The sequence below is a fragment of the Lutra lutra genome, chromosome X, assembly GCF_902655055.1.
Source record: "Lutra lutra chromosome X, mLutLut1.2, whole genome shotgun sequence".
Taxonomy (NCBI): Eukaryota; Metazoa; Chordata; class Mammalia; order Carnivora; family Mustelidae; genus Lutra; species Lutra lutra.
The window spans coordinates 85052990-85069603 of NC_062296.1; the positions used below are offsets into that span (position 1 = coordinate 85052990).

General features: G+C 38.7%; 2 protein-coding genes across 4 annotated transcripts in view; both read right to left on the minus strand.

The window, feature by feature from the left end:
- The window catches only part of CDKL5 (cyclin dependent kinase like 5), a 230213-nt gene that overhangs the window by 111094 nt on the left and 102505 nt on the right, over positions 1 to 16614 (minus strand). The gene's annotated exons all lie outside the window — the stretch shown is intronic.
- LOC125091738 (gap junction alpha-1 protein-like) lies at positions 4123 to 10388 on the minus strand. The gene is given in 2 exon segments (XM_047715641.1): positions 4123 to 6428; positions 10263 to 10388. A coding segment is annotated over 1 exon segment (999 nt). The 5' UTR covers positions 6373 to 6428; positions 10263 to 10388; the 3' UTR covers positions 4123 to 5373.

Here is a 16614-nt window from a genome sequence, read left to right on the forward strand (position 1 = left end):
GCCAGGGACGCCTGGGTGCCTCAGTTAGTTAAGCGTTTGCCTTCAGCTCAGGTCATGATCCCGGGTTCCTGGGATCAAGTTCCGCATCGGGCTCCCTGCTCAGTGCAGGGCCTGCTTCCCCCACCCTCTCTCTGCCTATTGCTCCCCTTGCTTGTGCTTGCTCTTGGTCTTCCTCTCCCTCTGTGTCAAACAAACAAAATCTTAAAAAAAAGAAAGAAAGAAAGAAAGAAAACCATGTCAACAGATAAAGAAGAAAATTCATATGATCATATCAACAATTACAATAAAAGAATGACAATATCAAACACCAGTTTGTGATTAAGAAAAAAAAAATCTCTGGTAAACTAGAAATAGAAGGTAAGTTTCTCAGCTTTATAAATATCATCCACAAAACCCTATAGTTAACATATTTAATGTGAAAGACCAAATGCTTTTTCCTTTTCCCAAAGATCAGGAACATGAAAGGAATGTCTGCTCTTATCACTATTACTAAACACAATATTGGAAGTTCTAATCAGAGTAATAAGACAAGAAAAATAAATAAAAAGCATACAGATTGTAAACAAAAGAATAAAACTGACACTATTTGCAGATGACATGATCATCTACACAAAAAAAAATCCTAAGAATCCACTAAAACCTCCGAGAATTATTAAGTTTAGCAAGACCGCAGAATACAAGATCAAGGCACAAAAATCAATCACATTTCTTTTAAGATTTATTTATTTATTTTAGAGAGAGAAACACATAAACATCATGAGCAGGAGGGGCTGAGGGAGAGGGAGAATCTCAAGCAGACTTTGCGCTGAGCACAGAGCCCAATGGGGGGCTCGATCCCAAGACCCTGAGATCATGACCTGAGCCAAAACCAAGAGTCAGTGGCTTAAGGGACTGTGCCACCCAGGTACCCCAATCACATTTCTATATGCAAACAACAAAAATGGGACACAGAAGTTAAAAGCAAAACATCATTTACAATTACTTCAAGGAAAGGGGTGCCTGGGAGGCTCAGTCCATTAAGCATCAGACTCTTGATTTCAGCTTGAGGTTGTGATCTTGGGGTCATGGAATTGATCTTCATGGGGCTCCATGCTCAGCACGGAGTCTGCTGGTCTCTCTCCCTCTGCTCCTCCCCCCGCACTTGCTCACACACTCTTTCTCTGTGTCTCTAAAATAAATAGGAGCGCCTGGGTGGCTCAGTCATTAAGTGTCTGCCTTCGGCTCAGGTCATGATCCCAGGGTCCTAGGTTTGAGCCCCGCATCAGGCTCCCTGCTCAGCAGGAAGCCTGCTTCTCCCTTTCTCACTCCCCTCGCCTGTGTTCCCTCTCTCGCTGTGTCTGTCAAATTAATAAACAAATCTTTAAAATAAGTAAATAGATAAATAAGTATCTTTTAAAAAGTTACTCCAAGGAAATGAAATCGTCTCACATAAACTTAATGCAATATGTATAAGATCTGTATCCTATAAATTACAAAATGTTAATGAAAAAAACTGAAGAAAGCCTAAGTAAATTGAGAAACATACTATACTCCTGGATTAGAAAACACAACAAGATGCCAATTTCCCCCAAACTGATATATAGCTTTGATGCAATTCCTATCAAAAATCCCAGCAAGTGTTTTGTAGATATAGGCAAATTTATTCTAAAATGAAAACAAAAAGGCACATGACCTGGAATTGCTAAAGAAACTTTGAAGCAGAATAAAGTGAGAGGAATCACTATACTTGACGTTAAGGTTTAGTACAGAGCTACAGAACGGTTATCGAGACAGTGTGATACTGGCAGAGGGATAAACACAGAGATCAATAGGGCCACACAGATATACTAACTGATTTTTGCCTCAAAAGCAATTCAATTAAGGAAGAAGACACTTTTCCACAAAAGGGGGTGCGACAGCAATTGGACTCCATAGCCAAGAAAGTAAAGAGACAAGACGAGAAGCGAAATGCCTCAACCTAAAATCTCACGACTTACACAAAAATTAACTCAAAATGGAACATGGACTTACACTTACTTAAATGTAAACCTATAAAATGTTTAGAAAACAAAGAAGAAAATCTTTAGGATATAGGACTAGACAAAAAGTTCTTAGACTTACCACCAAAACATAATCCGTAAAAGGAAAAATTGATAGATGACCTTATCAAGATTAAAATAATTTGCTCTGTGGAAAACCTTATTAAGTGATGAAAAACAAGCTATAAGCAGGGAGAAAATATTTTCAAGCATATCCCACAAAGAATTTTTAACCCAGAATATAAATACATATACTTTTTTAACTCTTTGAACTCAATGGTACATAACAAAGAATCCAATTAGAAAATGGATAGAAGAAACAGGTATCTCACTGAAGAAGATACACAGATCCCAATTAAGCACATGAAAAGATGCTCAACATTACTAGCCATTAGAAAAATGCAAATTTAAACCACAATGCGATCATCTACACACCTATTAGAGTAGCTAAAATAAAAAATAGTGATAATACCAAATACTGGTGAGCATGGGGAGGAACGAGATCACTCATACATTGTTGATGGGAATGTGAATCACTCTAGAAAAAGAACATGACGGTTTCTTATAAAACTATATGTTCACTTACAACTCAGCAGTTACACTCTGGAGCATTTATCACAGGGAAATGAAAACTTTTGTTCACAAAAAAATCTGTACACAAATGTTCATACAGCTTTATTTGTAATAACCAAGCCTGGAAACAAACTAGAGGTCCTTCAACAGGTGAATAAACAGTGGTACCTCCATACTATGGATTATTACTCAGCAATTTAAAAAAAAAACAAAAAACTATTGGTTCATACTAAAACTTAGATGAGTCTTAAGGGAGTTTTGCTGAGAAAAAAGCCAATTTCAAAAGGTTATACACTGAACCATTTTCATTTAAATAGTATCCTTGAAAAGACAAAAATTATAGAGATGAACAGATCAGTGGTTTCAAAGAGTTAGGGAGAGGGGAATGGAGGAGTGCAACTGTGGCTATCAACAGCACAAGGGATCCTTGTCATCAAACTGTTCTGTATCTTGACTGTGGTGGTCCCGTGAATCTACACCAGCGATAAAAACCATATATGTGTGTGCACATGTATGTATATATGAGTGTATGTAAAACTGGTAAAATATGAATAAGGCCAATGGATTATATCAATGTCAGTTTTCTGGTTATAATATTCTACTATACTTATGCAAGATGATACTATTAGGAGCAATTAATTGAAAGATATATGGAATCTATTATTTCTTACCATTGCATGTAAATCTGTAATTATCTCAAGGTAAAAATTTTATTTTTTTTTAATTTTTTAAAAAGATTTTATTTATCCATTTTACACACACACACACACACACACACAGACACACAGAGATCACATGTTGGCAGAGAGGCCGGCAGTGGGTTGGGGGGAGGAGGAAGCAGGCTCCCCGCTGAGCAGAGAGCCCGATATGGGGCTTGATCCCAGGACCCTGAGACCACGACCAGAGCGGAAGGCAGAGGCCCAACCCACTGAGCCACCTAGGCACCCCTCAAGATAAAAATTTTAACAAAATCAAGCAAGCAATATGTGAAAATCAATGTGAAACAGGAAGTGTCCAATCCAAGATTTCAGAGGTTTCACAGTGCCCCACAGAAACACACATCCCATTAGCAAATAACTGCTTATTCCTCATGGAACAGTTTGTGAGAAGGAAATCTGAAAGACTCTTTAATGAGCCAAGAGACTGGGTTCTACAAATGAGACTGTTTAAACTGTCAGAGCAAGATGCTGTTCATTGGCAGGTTTAACATTTCAGGTGTGCCCATACTCTCCCCTTCCTTCCACCCTTTGGGGTGGGAAGAAGCTTCTGAGGAAGAGTAGATCAATCACTTAAAAGAAAAAAAAAAAAAGAAGCTACATTTCTTGCACATCTAAGTAGTGGGTGTATCCGTAATCCTGCTATATATAATTAAAGATACTAATACCAAAACCTTCTGTAATGGAATCAATGCAATTCCATTTCTAAAACTCTGTAGTAGATTCTGCTTAGATTAAAATGTATCAAAGAAGAGTTCAAAAGACAAGGAAAGATGAATGCAGCTAGTAACTCCGAGGAGGCAGACAAGCAGGTTGCGCTCTTAAAATTTTATTAGATAAAGAACATTCTAGAGAATATATGATGGATGAGGTCTACATTTGCATTTAATAAAACTTAACATGACATTAGTCTAATGTGAAATGTTAAACCATTTAGTGTACAGAACTGTTTATGTAGCTGTCGTGCAAGAACAAAGTATAAAGCTCAGCATTTTCACCATCTGTTTTAGAAAAGTCATTTGAATAAACAGATTTCTTTAGTATATATTTCCAACACATTAGTTACATAGGTAAGACTCAAACCTTTTTCAATCTTTCTTGCATTCCAAATAAAATCTTAGTACAAACATCAAAAACACTGGCCATCCAAAAGACCGCCTCCCAAACTCATGAACAGAATATGAGTTCTAAAATAATGCTTATTACGTGGTTTATTAAGTAAAATAAAGCCAAGAACTATCAGTTACTGTAAAATTCATGTAAGATACACATTTAATAGTCCAGCTCTAAGCATTCCTTTTTAAGTTTCTCACATTGAGTGCTGTTTACACAACTAAAAGTTTATCATTCAAGTATCAGTCATTACATTTCAAAACAAGGACATCATTTCTGACACCTTTCTATAAAAGAAAAAAAATCACAGTGAATAGAACCAGTATCCATCATAAACTAAACTGGGTAAAGGGGGGGCACTTTGGGGAGGGAAGAGTGTTTCATTTTCACAGTTGGAATGAGGTAAACATCATTCGGCCCACACCACGAAATCCATGAGAAAGGATGAAATCTGATCCCTGCATTACTTTAAAATCCCATGTTTATGAGTTTATATTGCATTTGCTTGTACCAATACATGACAGATATCTATCATTCTTTCATATACATTGAACCATTCTCAGGAAATACGGGAGAGGAAAAGTCCTTACTAATACACCACCTAAAGCAACTTTTACTTAGAATGTAAATTCTTCGAGTCAACCATTTCAAATACCAACTGTGTTCCTCCATCAATCCCCCGCTTCTCCCTTCCTATCCCAGACCCCCTCGTCCCAAAAGAACCCTTTATGCCTGTTAAGCTTCATAACTGATGTGGCTGAGTACCACCTCCTCTGGAACAAAAGTACACTCTCCACCGTACCTTCCTTTTCTTTAACAGCTGAGCAGAATCATAATGCTTTCAGGCATATGTCTAGATCGCTAGGTCATGAAGGCTGCTGCGGGCATGACTGCTGGCTTTGCAGAACGGCTGCTGCTCTACAATGACTACTGCCCAGTAGCTACTTTCGTAGCTACCCACCAGAATTCTGCTTATGGGGGAAATCAAAAGGCTGTGCGTGCAAGTCAGAGGGGGTGCTTCCCTCCTGCCCTATTAGATCTTGCTATGCTTTCTGTTTAGCATGGGTTTGCTCGGTTCCTTGTTTATCATAACTGCGGCAGGAAGAACTGCTCCTGTTTCCAGAGGCCGCCCTGTCGATGGGAAGGGACACGGAGGAGAGAGGAGCAACAGATGAAGTGTCAGTGGAGGGGCTTGGCAGACCAGATGTATCAAGGTAAGACTCACTCTCTGGATCCTTCACATGGCCCTTTAAGCCCCTAAAGAAGACACAGAACAACTCCATGATGTTCAGAGCAAGAGAGACCAAGGACACCACCAGCATGAAGAGAATGAAGATGCTTTTCTCTGTGGGGCGAGAGAGGAAGCAGTCCACCTGATGTGGGCAGGGGTCTCGTTTGCAAGTGTAAACCGCATTCAGGCTGAATCCATAGATGTACCACTGGATCAGCAGGAAGGCCACCTCAAAAATAGACTTGAAGAAGACACTAATGGTATAGACTCGCAGCAGGCCCCTTCTCGTTTTCACCTTACAGTGTTCTTCAATGCTACACTTGAACTTCTCGACTTCCTGCGAGTGCACGTCCATGTTGGCACCGTCGTTCTGAGTGACTCTGAGTTCCTCCCCTCTCTTTTGCAACTTCTCTTCCTTGCGTATCATGTGGAATACGTGCGCCAGGTACAAGAGTGAGGGGAGGGACACAAATATGATCTGCAGGACCCAGAAGCGCACATGAGAGATCGGGAAGGACTTATCATAGCAGACGTTTTCACAACCAGGCTGCCGAGTATTACAACGAAAGGCAAACTGCTCATCGTCCCAGGCTGACTCAACCGCTGTCCCAAGTAGCAGGATTCGGAAAATGAACAGGACGGAGAGCCACACCTTCCCTCCAAGGGTGGAGTGAGCTTGAACCTTGTCAACGAGTTGGCCTAAGGCACTCAAGTCACTCATGTTGGCTGTTCTTTCGCTTAAAAGAAGTGAAGAAGGCACACCAAGTGATTGCACTCCTTGGAGGATGAAGTAAAATGAAAAAGTAAGTTCGAGCACTCAACACTTTCTAAAGTTTCAAAGTCTGCTACACCTTTTGGTACCTTCCTCATTCTTCTTCCTAATGAAAGACAAATGCTGATACCTAATAAAAGCTTATGTGGATTCATTTCCACACATGGTAAGCAAATACTCTTATGTAAGGATGTACATATATCAATAATGGGACAAATTACATAAATGAGGGGACTCAGGGGCACCTGGGTGGCTCAGTCAGTTAAGCAGCTGCCTTCACCTCAGGTCATGATCCCAGGGTCCTGGGATCGAGCCCCTCATTGGGTTCCCTGCTCAGTGGGGAGTCTGCTTCTCCCTCTCCCTGCTACTCACCCTGCTAGTGTGCTCTCTCTCTGTGTCAAATAAATAAAATCTTAAAAAAAAAAATGAGAGAACAACACAAACACATCTAAAGGTTTCCTTCAATTCCAGAATAAAGCAATCTCCAAAGATGAAGACTGAAACACAGAAACTAATTAAAAATTCACATGCATATATTGACCAATTCATCTTCAAACGTTATTCGGGCCATCACTTCCCAAGTAGGGAATGATAGGGGTGCCTGGCTGGCTCAATGAGTACAGGATGTGATTCTTGATCTCAGGGTTGTAAGTTTAAGTCCCGTGTTGGTGTGGAGACTGCTTTAAAGGGGGAGGGGGGACCAAATATATAATGATATTCATCTGAGCATTATTTATTCAGTGCCTACTAGATACCAGGTACTATACTGGACATTGGTCCCTATGGATGAGTAAAACAGAATTCCTGTACTTGTGCAACTTGCAAGTAACTAGAGGAAACAGATAGTTAAAAGTACAATATTTTAGAGATGCCTGGGTGGCCCAGTCAGTTAACCATCTGACTCATGATCTCAGCTCAGGTCTTGATCTCAGGATTGTGAGTTCAAGCTCTGCACTGAACTCTGAGGAGCCTACTTTAAAAAAAAAAAAAATACACAAAAAACCTACAGTATTTTATTAAACCTAAGACACAACTGATTATAAGATAAACCATTATGTTACTTACCATTCAGAAAGCAATCAAGGCATCCAGTGTTAAGAGGTGCCTCAATTTCAGAAATGTGAGGGGAAATGTACATTTTAGAATCAATGAAAAAGGCTAAATGAATGTAGAATTGCAATTTTAAGTTAAGTGCTAAGAAGTTAAAAAAAAAAAAAAAAAAGGTACTGACAGAAGTTAACTCAAGGAAACGCAGATCAGTCTGTATAGAGTCAGCCAGGCAAAGAGTCTGAAAACTATCAGCTGTGATGGAAGCCAGCACAGGCAAGGCTCTGAGGGTGGGAGAACTCACTGGACTCCGGGAGCTCAGCGGCAGGCAAACTGGTTAGCAGGTGTCAAGCAGAGGTAGCACAGCCCAAGACTGGTGCTGGAGCAGGCTGCCTCAGGCATCTGCTTAGCAGCAGCAGAGACACCCAGGAGCAGAAAGCATGATTATACTGTGATGGGAGGGCAAGACTGAAGCTGAGGGAAAAATTACTAATGACAGTTCAGGAGCTCTAGGGGTCTTGTAGGAAGGCTGGGGGGGAAGAGAGAGGACACAACTGAAGAATGTACAGAGCACTACAGGGATGAGGGTTCTGTAATAAAATGAGCAGCCACGGAGTTTTGGTGGTGACAGAAAGAGAAGATGTCAAGAATCATGGGGGTGATCCTGAGAGTCTCTCTCCTAGAAAGGGTAATGGATGGTCAATCCTGGCACTGTGGTCCTGAATGCTGTGGTGAATGAAGGGACATTTTGTAAGGGTAGCTGCCATCCCAGTTAGCATAAAGTAGCAAGATAAGGATTGCCCCCCCACCAAAAGAGGAGCTACAGCTCCCTCCTTATCTGGAAATTACAAGTCGGGATCCAGTCAACAGAGGCCTCAACTTAAATCTGAATGTGAACCACTATCTCAGTTGAAATGGGAACACATGGAAGCTTTTCTGTTAAGACCAAGTATTAAGTGCCCCTACTGAAGACCTGCTCTTCTTTCCCCATTACCTCCTGACAGCCCTATTTCTTTTTTCTTTTTTTTTTTTTAAGATTTTATTCATTTATTTGACAGAAAGAGAGATCACAAGTAGGCAGAGAGGCAGGCAGAGAGAGAAAGGGAAGCAAGCTCCCTGCTGAGCAGAGAGCCCAATGCGGGGCTTGATCCCAGGACCCTGAGATCATGACCTGAGCCGAAGGCAGAGGCTTAATCCGCTGAGCCACTTAAGGCACCCTCTGAGAGCCCTATTTCTTTATAAGAAATGTCTGTAAGCAAAAGCCTAAGCAAAGGTTTCTGCCTCTAATTCAAATCATGCTAGAAGAATGGATCTTCCTTTATTTTTAAGATTTTGTTTTTTAGTAATCTCAACACCCTAGGTGGTCTCAAACACAGGACCCTGAGATCAAGAGTCACATGTTCCACAACTGAACCAGCCAGGCACCCTGGAGCTTACTTTAAAACAAACCACAACTAATTGATTATTACATGGCAAAAAAATAATTATTTTCAATCAAATCCTTTCAATACAGCATGAACTCATCATTTCTAAAAATAAATTTTACTTAGTATATTAGGATAAAACCCATAAGTTAATATTTTAATTCTCACTCCTGAAAAACTTCAATTCCCAAAGATAGATATTCATTTTAAACAATTAAGAAAGTTAAAAGAGAAAAATATTTCTTAAACATGAGTTTGCCAACTAATAATCTTCAATACCATTCAGCTGATTTGTTTCTTGGTTTAACAACTATTCCTCACAGTAGATTCAGTGAGAAAAATAAAACTTAAAATGAAACCTAAAAAAAGGGGGCAAGGTTAATGCAATTTACAATGTCTCAATTGCCCAAGGTTAGTTACAACTGTTCTCCAAGGATAAGAACTGAAGGTTCCCAAAATGCAATTTTTTAGCAAGTAATCAAATTATAAGGCTTTGAAGTATACACTGTACTTTCTCAATTGCTTAAATTAACACATTTTAGCCAAATTGTCCTTTATCATGCAGATTCTAGAGGTAATCCTATTAGGCTAAAGTCACCAAGATCTACAGTTTATAATTAATACATTCTTCAAGGTTAATTTAAAATAAACCACCAGCAGTGTTAAGAGTTAGGCATTTATTCTCGTTAGTTTTTCAAATTTAAACAGTGCTTAGTCTCCAGAGATTTCAAAATGCCTCAGAAAATTGAGTTACTTTTTCAAAAACAAGTAGGGTAAAGTAATAACAAGTGAAGGTTAAAGACAATAATCCCCAAAACTACTTTAGCACGGATTCTAAAAGCTATCTGATAAAAAACAGTGCTGGGGAGGAGAGGGGAAGAAAATCAATAATTCCAGTTAATTTAGGGTGAAGTTATTAGCAATTTTCTAGAACTATAAGAAGCTCTTAAGTTTTTCAAATATTTTGTTCCAAAAAAAGTTCTTGCTGAGCACTTCGAAAATATACAGATTCAAGATTCAAAGGGATGAAAATAAGAATGAGTCATCTCAGCGAAGCAAATGGTTCATAGAGAAGTTAAAAGTCTCTTGCTGAACAAATTATTTTTAAGCTGGACAAGGTATTTCCAATTTTAAAACATTAAGCATCAGTTTTCGGCCCAAAAAATAAAGTGCTTGAATATTATCACACTCCTATCCTTACAGCGAGAGAAAAAAACAGATACACACACACAAAAAACCAAAAAAAACCCCCACCACATTGAAAATCAACTTTCTTTAGGGTTATCAGATAATTAAGGACATAAGGCAAATTGAATTCCTGAAATCTGGAGAGACAGGCAAATAGAATCACACCCAAGAACAGCTTACCTGGAACAGGAGGCACTAGAGCAATACACTAGGGAGAAAACTTAAATGGTAATTTTGACAAAGGCTTGCAAGTAAGAACTCCTAGCGACCAAGTCTTACGAGGGCCCTCCACACTTTCTTGGCTCTACTTCATGACTTCTCCAGGTTCTGAACATGAAGATCCAAGAATGATCTCCTCCCCTTTTCAGTAAGAGGGTGGGTTTTTTGTTTTTTTTTGTGTTTTTTTGGGGGTTTTTTTTTTTTTTGGTTTTTGTTTTTTATTTAAAAAAAGCAACAATTTTGAAATAAGCCCAGAGTTAAGATCAGTAAAAATCGTCTCCCTTTTAAGGAAGAAGGGGAACCTAACCATTTTGAAAAACACCCAGGGAAAAATTACTGTTTTGAAATAAGCCTAGAACATTCTGTAAAATAAAGGCAAACAGTCAAAGGGAAAATTTACCAGAGCCTTACATATTGTCCCGGGAGAGGGGAAACTAGCCAGCTACAGCCCCTCTAGCCTTCTTGCTTCACCTAAAACGAAGGGGAGGGAAAAAAGCTAAAAAAAAATACTTGTGAAGGTTCCAGGCCAGGACTCAGGCCCACCAAAAGACATAAGATTTGGTCCTAAGACTGTAGAACATTTCCTCTTCTCCATACTCTACCACCAGGTCATGAAGTTCTGATACAGTAACAGCAGATTTCAAAGGAAAGAGTTACAAGAAGCAAACTATTTAAACTACTAACTATTTAAACTATTTAAAAAGGAGTTCTTAGGGAAACACAAAGACAATGGGGGAGAAAAATAAACAAAAAGACACCGGAGGAAACTGAAGCCTCTGGCACCTACACATAAAACACCCAGCCAGCCCCAAGCCCAATAACTTAAACCATCACACTAAGTGCCCATTTACCTCAGTTCCTATTACCCGATATAGCCTATCTGGGTTTGTTTTGTTTTGTTTTAAGATTTATTTATTTGACAGAGAAAGAGAGAGCACAAGCAGGGGGAGTGGCAGGCAGAGGGAGAGGGAGTGGGAGAAGCAGAAGATATTTACCAGACTGAGCCACCCAAGTGCCCCCTATCTGGGTTTTAAAAAACATTAAAAAGCCTGCTAAAAAGGGCTCCTGGGTGGCTCAGTGGGTTAAAGCCTCTGCCTTCGGCTCAGGTCATGGTCATGTCCCGGGGTCCTAGGATGGAGCCCCTCATCGGGCTCTCTGCACAGCGGGGAGCCTGCTTCCCTTCCTCTCTCTCTGCCTGCCTCTCTGCCTACTTGTGATCTCTGTCTGTCAAATAAATAAATAAAATCTTTAAAAAAAAAAAAAAAAGAAAAAGCCTGCTAAGAGACATGACAAAAGGCAGTCTGAGGAGACAAAGCACACATCAGAATCAGACTCAGATATGACACAGATCTGGGGATTATGAAGGATAATTTCAGATAGGGAATTTAAAATAACTATGAGTATTATGTTAAGAGCTCTAATGGAAAAAGTAGACAAAATGCAAGTACAGATGGGTAATGGGTAATAAGCATACACAATTCTAAGAAAGAATTAAAATAAATACTACAAGTAAAAAACACAACAACACAATTAATGCTTATGGCCAAGGAAAGAATTAGTGAATTTAAAAATATTTCAAGAGAAACTTCCCAAACTAAATGCAAAGAGAAAAAAGGAATTTTTTAAAGCAGAAAATATTATCTAAGAACTACAGAACAATTACAAAAGGTATAACCAGATTACCAGAAGGAAAAAAATGAGACAAAGGAAAAGAGATATTTGAAGGAATAATGGCCAAAAATCTTCCAAAATTAATGAGATCAAATCACACATCAAAAAAGCTCAGAGCAGGGGCACCTGGGTGGCTCAGTGGGTTAAAGCCTCTGCCTTCGGCTCAGGTCATGATCCCAGGGTCTTGGGATCAAGCCCCACAGCGGGCTCTCTGCTCAGCAGGGAGCCTGCTCCCTCCTCTCTCTCTGCCTGCCTCTCTGCCTACTTGTGATCTCTCTCTGTCAAATAAATAAATAAAATCTTAAAAAAAAAAAAAAAAGCTCAGAGCAGACCAAGCAAGTTAAACACCAAAAAAAAAAAAAAAAAAAACTACACCTAAACATCATCATATTCAAACTACCAAAAACAAACAAACAAACAAAAAAAAAAAACAGACATAAAATCATGAAATCAGCCAGGGGGAAAATGTATCTTACCTACAGAGAACAAGGACAGGAAATACATCCAGCTTTTTCTGGAAGCCATGAAGTAAAATATTTAAAGTGTTGGGGAAAAAAACCCCACCAACCTACAAAGTATTCAGTGAAATTATCCTTCAAAAGTGAAGGAGAAATACATTTTCAGATAAACAAAAACTGAGGGAATATTTTAACAGTAGAGCAGGTAGTAAGAACTGTTTTAAAAAGTTCTTTAGGAAAGGAAAACCATACAGGTGAGAAACTCAGATCTACACAAAATAAGAGCACCGGAGAAGGAATAAATGAAGGCAAAATCTGTTTTTCTTATTCTTAATTAACAGATAATCACTCAAAGTAACAGGAGTAACAATGTATTCATTGATTATAGCATATGGATAAGTAAAATGAGTGACAGCAATGTTACAAGGGGGATGGGAAGAAGGAACTGGGAAAATTCTAGTTTAACATACGTGCAGTGCCTAAAAAGCAGAATACATTATCTGGTGGTGGACTTAGATAAGTTGTAAATATATGCAGTAAACTCTAGAGCAATGACTAAAAATCTTTTTTAAAGAAGTATAATGGACATACTAAGACAGGACAGAAAACAGAATCTTATAAAATGGTCAATTAAAATCAAAAGGAAGAAAAAGAGGGGAGTATTTTTGTTTAAAGAGGAAAAAAAGGGAAGGGAAGTGGAGGCCTGGCCGGCTTATAACCCCTTGATTTCAGGGTCATAAATTGGAGCCCTACATTGGGTTCAGGGATTAGCTCCCCCCTTCCAAAAAAAAAGAAAAGAAAAAATGAGGGAATCTGGATGGCTCAACTGGTTGAGCGTCCAACTTGATTTGGGCCCAGATCATGATCTCAGGATCCTGGGATTGGGCCCCACATTGCACTGGGCTCTGCCCTCTGCAGGAAGTCTGCTTGAGATTCTCTTTCTCCCTCGTTTTCTGCCCCTCCCTCCCCACATGCTCTCTTACAAATAAATCATCTTTTTAAAAAAGTGTAATGGGGCACCCGGGTGGCTCAGTCGGTTAAGTCTCTGCCTTAGGCTCAGGTCATGATCCCAGGGTTCTGGGATCAAGCCCCACATCCAGCTCTCTGCTCAGTGGGGAGCCTGCTTCTCCCTCTCTCTCTGCCTGCCACTCCCCTTGCTTATGCACTCTTTCTCTCTGTCAAATGAGTAAATACGATCTTTTAAATAAACAAATTAAATAAAAATTTTAAAATGTAACAAATACAAAAGTTACAAAAGTAAAAAGGGTTCATATTAACCCAATCATATTAATAATCACGTTAAAATCATTACAAATGCAAATGGCTTTAAAAAGAGAGCATGCAGGTGTATAAGCAGGGGACAGAGGGGGCAGAGAGTGAGGGAGAGAGAATCTTATGCAGGCTCCACACTCAATGTAGAGCCCAATGCGGGGCTCAATCCCACAATCCCAAGATCATGCCCTGAGCAGAAATCAAGTGTTGGTGGCTTAACTGACTGAATCATCCAGATGTCCCTATAAAAATGGGTTTCTAAAACCACTTAAAATAAAAAAACGCAAATAGCTTAAAAGCAAAGGGATGCAAAAAGGTATACCACATTAACACTAATCTAAAGAAAGCTGGAGTAGCTATATCAATTTTAGACAAAGCAGAGTTCAAAACCAAGACAATCATCAGGAATAAAGAGGGACATTACAAAATGATACATTCTTCAAGAAGACCTAACTATCCTTAATATGCAGGCACCAAACAAAAGAGCACCAAAATACTTGAGATAAATATAGATAGAACTTCAAGGAGAAATAGACAAATGCAACATTATAGGTGGAGACTTCAACACCCACCCCTTTCAGTCACTGACACATCCTACGGGTTAAAAAAAAAAAAAAAGAAAGAAAAGAAAAAGAAAAACTGAGTAAGGATATAGGTGAACTGAAAAGCACCATCAACTAAGTAGATCTACTAGACATTTATGTAATACTTCTAAGCACAATACATATTCTTCTCAAGTTTACATGGAGTATTCCTCAAGGTAGACCAAATTCTGGGCCATAAAACATAACAGATTTTTAAGCATAAAAATCATACAATGTATACTCTCATGGAGCGCCTAGGTGACTGAGTCAGTTAAGCATCCAACTCTTGATTTCAGCTCAGGTCATGATCTCAGGGTCATGGAGCCTGCTTGGGATTCTCTCTCCCTCTCCCTCTGCCCCTCTTCCCCACTGCTCTGGTGCTCACTTGCTCTCAATAGATAAAGTGCATGCTCACAACCAATGGAATTAAACTAGAGATCAAGAACATAAAGCCGGAAAATCTCAAAAATATTTAGAGATTAAGCAAGACACTTCTAAATAACACACGAATCAGGGGCTCCTGGCTGCCTCAATCAATGAAGCATGCAACTCTTGATCTTGGGGTCATGCGTACAAGCCCCACATTGGACATAAAGCTTACTTAAAAAAACAAAAATTAAAAAATAGCACACAAGTCAAAAGAATAAATCTTTAGAAATGTAAAAATACTTTGAACTAAATGAAAATGACAGTACAAAATTGTGTGATGCCACATAAGCTGTGTATAGGGAAAAAGTTTATAGCACGGGATGCATACCTGAGAAAAGAGAACAGACCTAAAATCATTAACTAAAAAAATAAAGTTAAAAAAAATAAAATCAGTAATTAAGCTTCTATCTTAGGAAATAAGACAAAGAGGGATAACTTAAGCCTAAAACAGGAAGAAAATAATAATAAACTTTACAGAAGTAATCAGTGAAATTCAACACAGGAATTCACCAGTGAAAAATCAATGAAAATCAGGGCTCCTGGGTGGCTCAGTGGGTTAAGCCTCTGCCTTTGGCTCAGGTCACTATCCCAGGGTCCTGGGATTGAGCCCCACATCGGGCTCTCTGCTCAGCAGGGCGCCTGCTTCCCCCTCTCTCTCTGCCTGCCTCTCTGCCTACTTGTGATCTCTCTCTCTCTCTCTCTGTGTCAAATAAATAAATAAAATCTTAAAAAAAAAAGAAAAATCAATGAAAACAAAAGCTGGCTCTTTTAAAAGATCAGTAAAATTGATAAACCTCTAGCCAGGCTAACCAAGAAAAAGACACAAATTATTAGTATCAGAAATGAAAGAAGAGTCATCACTACCAATCACATGGACATTAAAAGGATCATAAAGGAATATTATGAACATATCTATGCCTATCAATTTGGTAACTTAGGTAAATGGACCAATTCCTTGAAAGATACAAAGTATCAAAATGTACACAAGGCATAACAGATAATCAGAATAGGCCTATATATGTGGAAGAAAATCAATAACTTTATAAAACAAAAAGCCCCACACCCAGACTGTTTCATTGGTAACTGCTAAACATTTAAGGAGAGATTACCAATTCTCTACAATCTCTTCCAGAAAAATCTCTTCCTTCCAGAAGTGGAGGAACAATTCTTAACTCACTCTATGAGGCCACTATTACCTTAATACCAAAACCAGATAAACTCATTAAAAGAAAGGTAAACTACAGACAAATATCTCTCAGGAACAAAGATGCAGAAATCTTCAATAAATTTTAGCAAAGAAAATACAGCAATGTATAAAAAGAAGGACACATCGTGACAATATGGGATTTGTCCCAGGTGTGCAACGCTGGTTCAACATTCTAAAATCAATTCATGTAATCTGCCATCATCAGTGGGCTAAAATAGAAACATTGTTTCATCATAGCCATTGATGCAGAAAAGCATTGACAAAACCCAACACCCGCTTGTGATAAAATCTCTTACTAATCTGGGTATAGAGAGAATGTCCTCAATTTAATAAAGAACGTCTACCAAAAAAACTTACAGTTAACATCATTCTTAATGGTAAGAAACTGCATGCCTTCCCACTAACCTCAGAAACAAGTTAAGAATAACCCCTCTTGCCACTTTTATTCAACATATAACTAACACAATAAGACAAGAAAAGGAAATAAAAGGGATATAGATTGGGAAAAAAATAAAATTTTGTTCACAGATGACAGGATTTTCCAGAAGAAAATCTCAAAAAAACAAAACAAAAACAAAAACTCCTGAACTAATAAACAATTCTATCTAGATCACAATTTACAAGGGTAATATACAAAAATCAACTGCTTTCCCATATACCAGCAATGAAAAATTGGAAAAAAAATTTAAAAC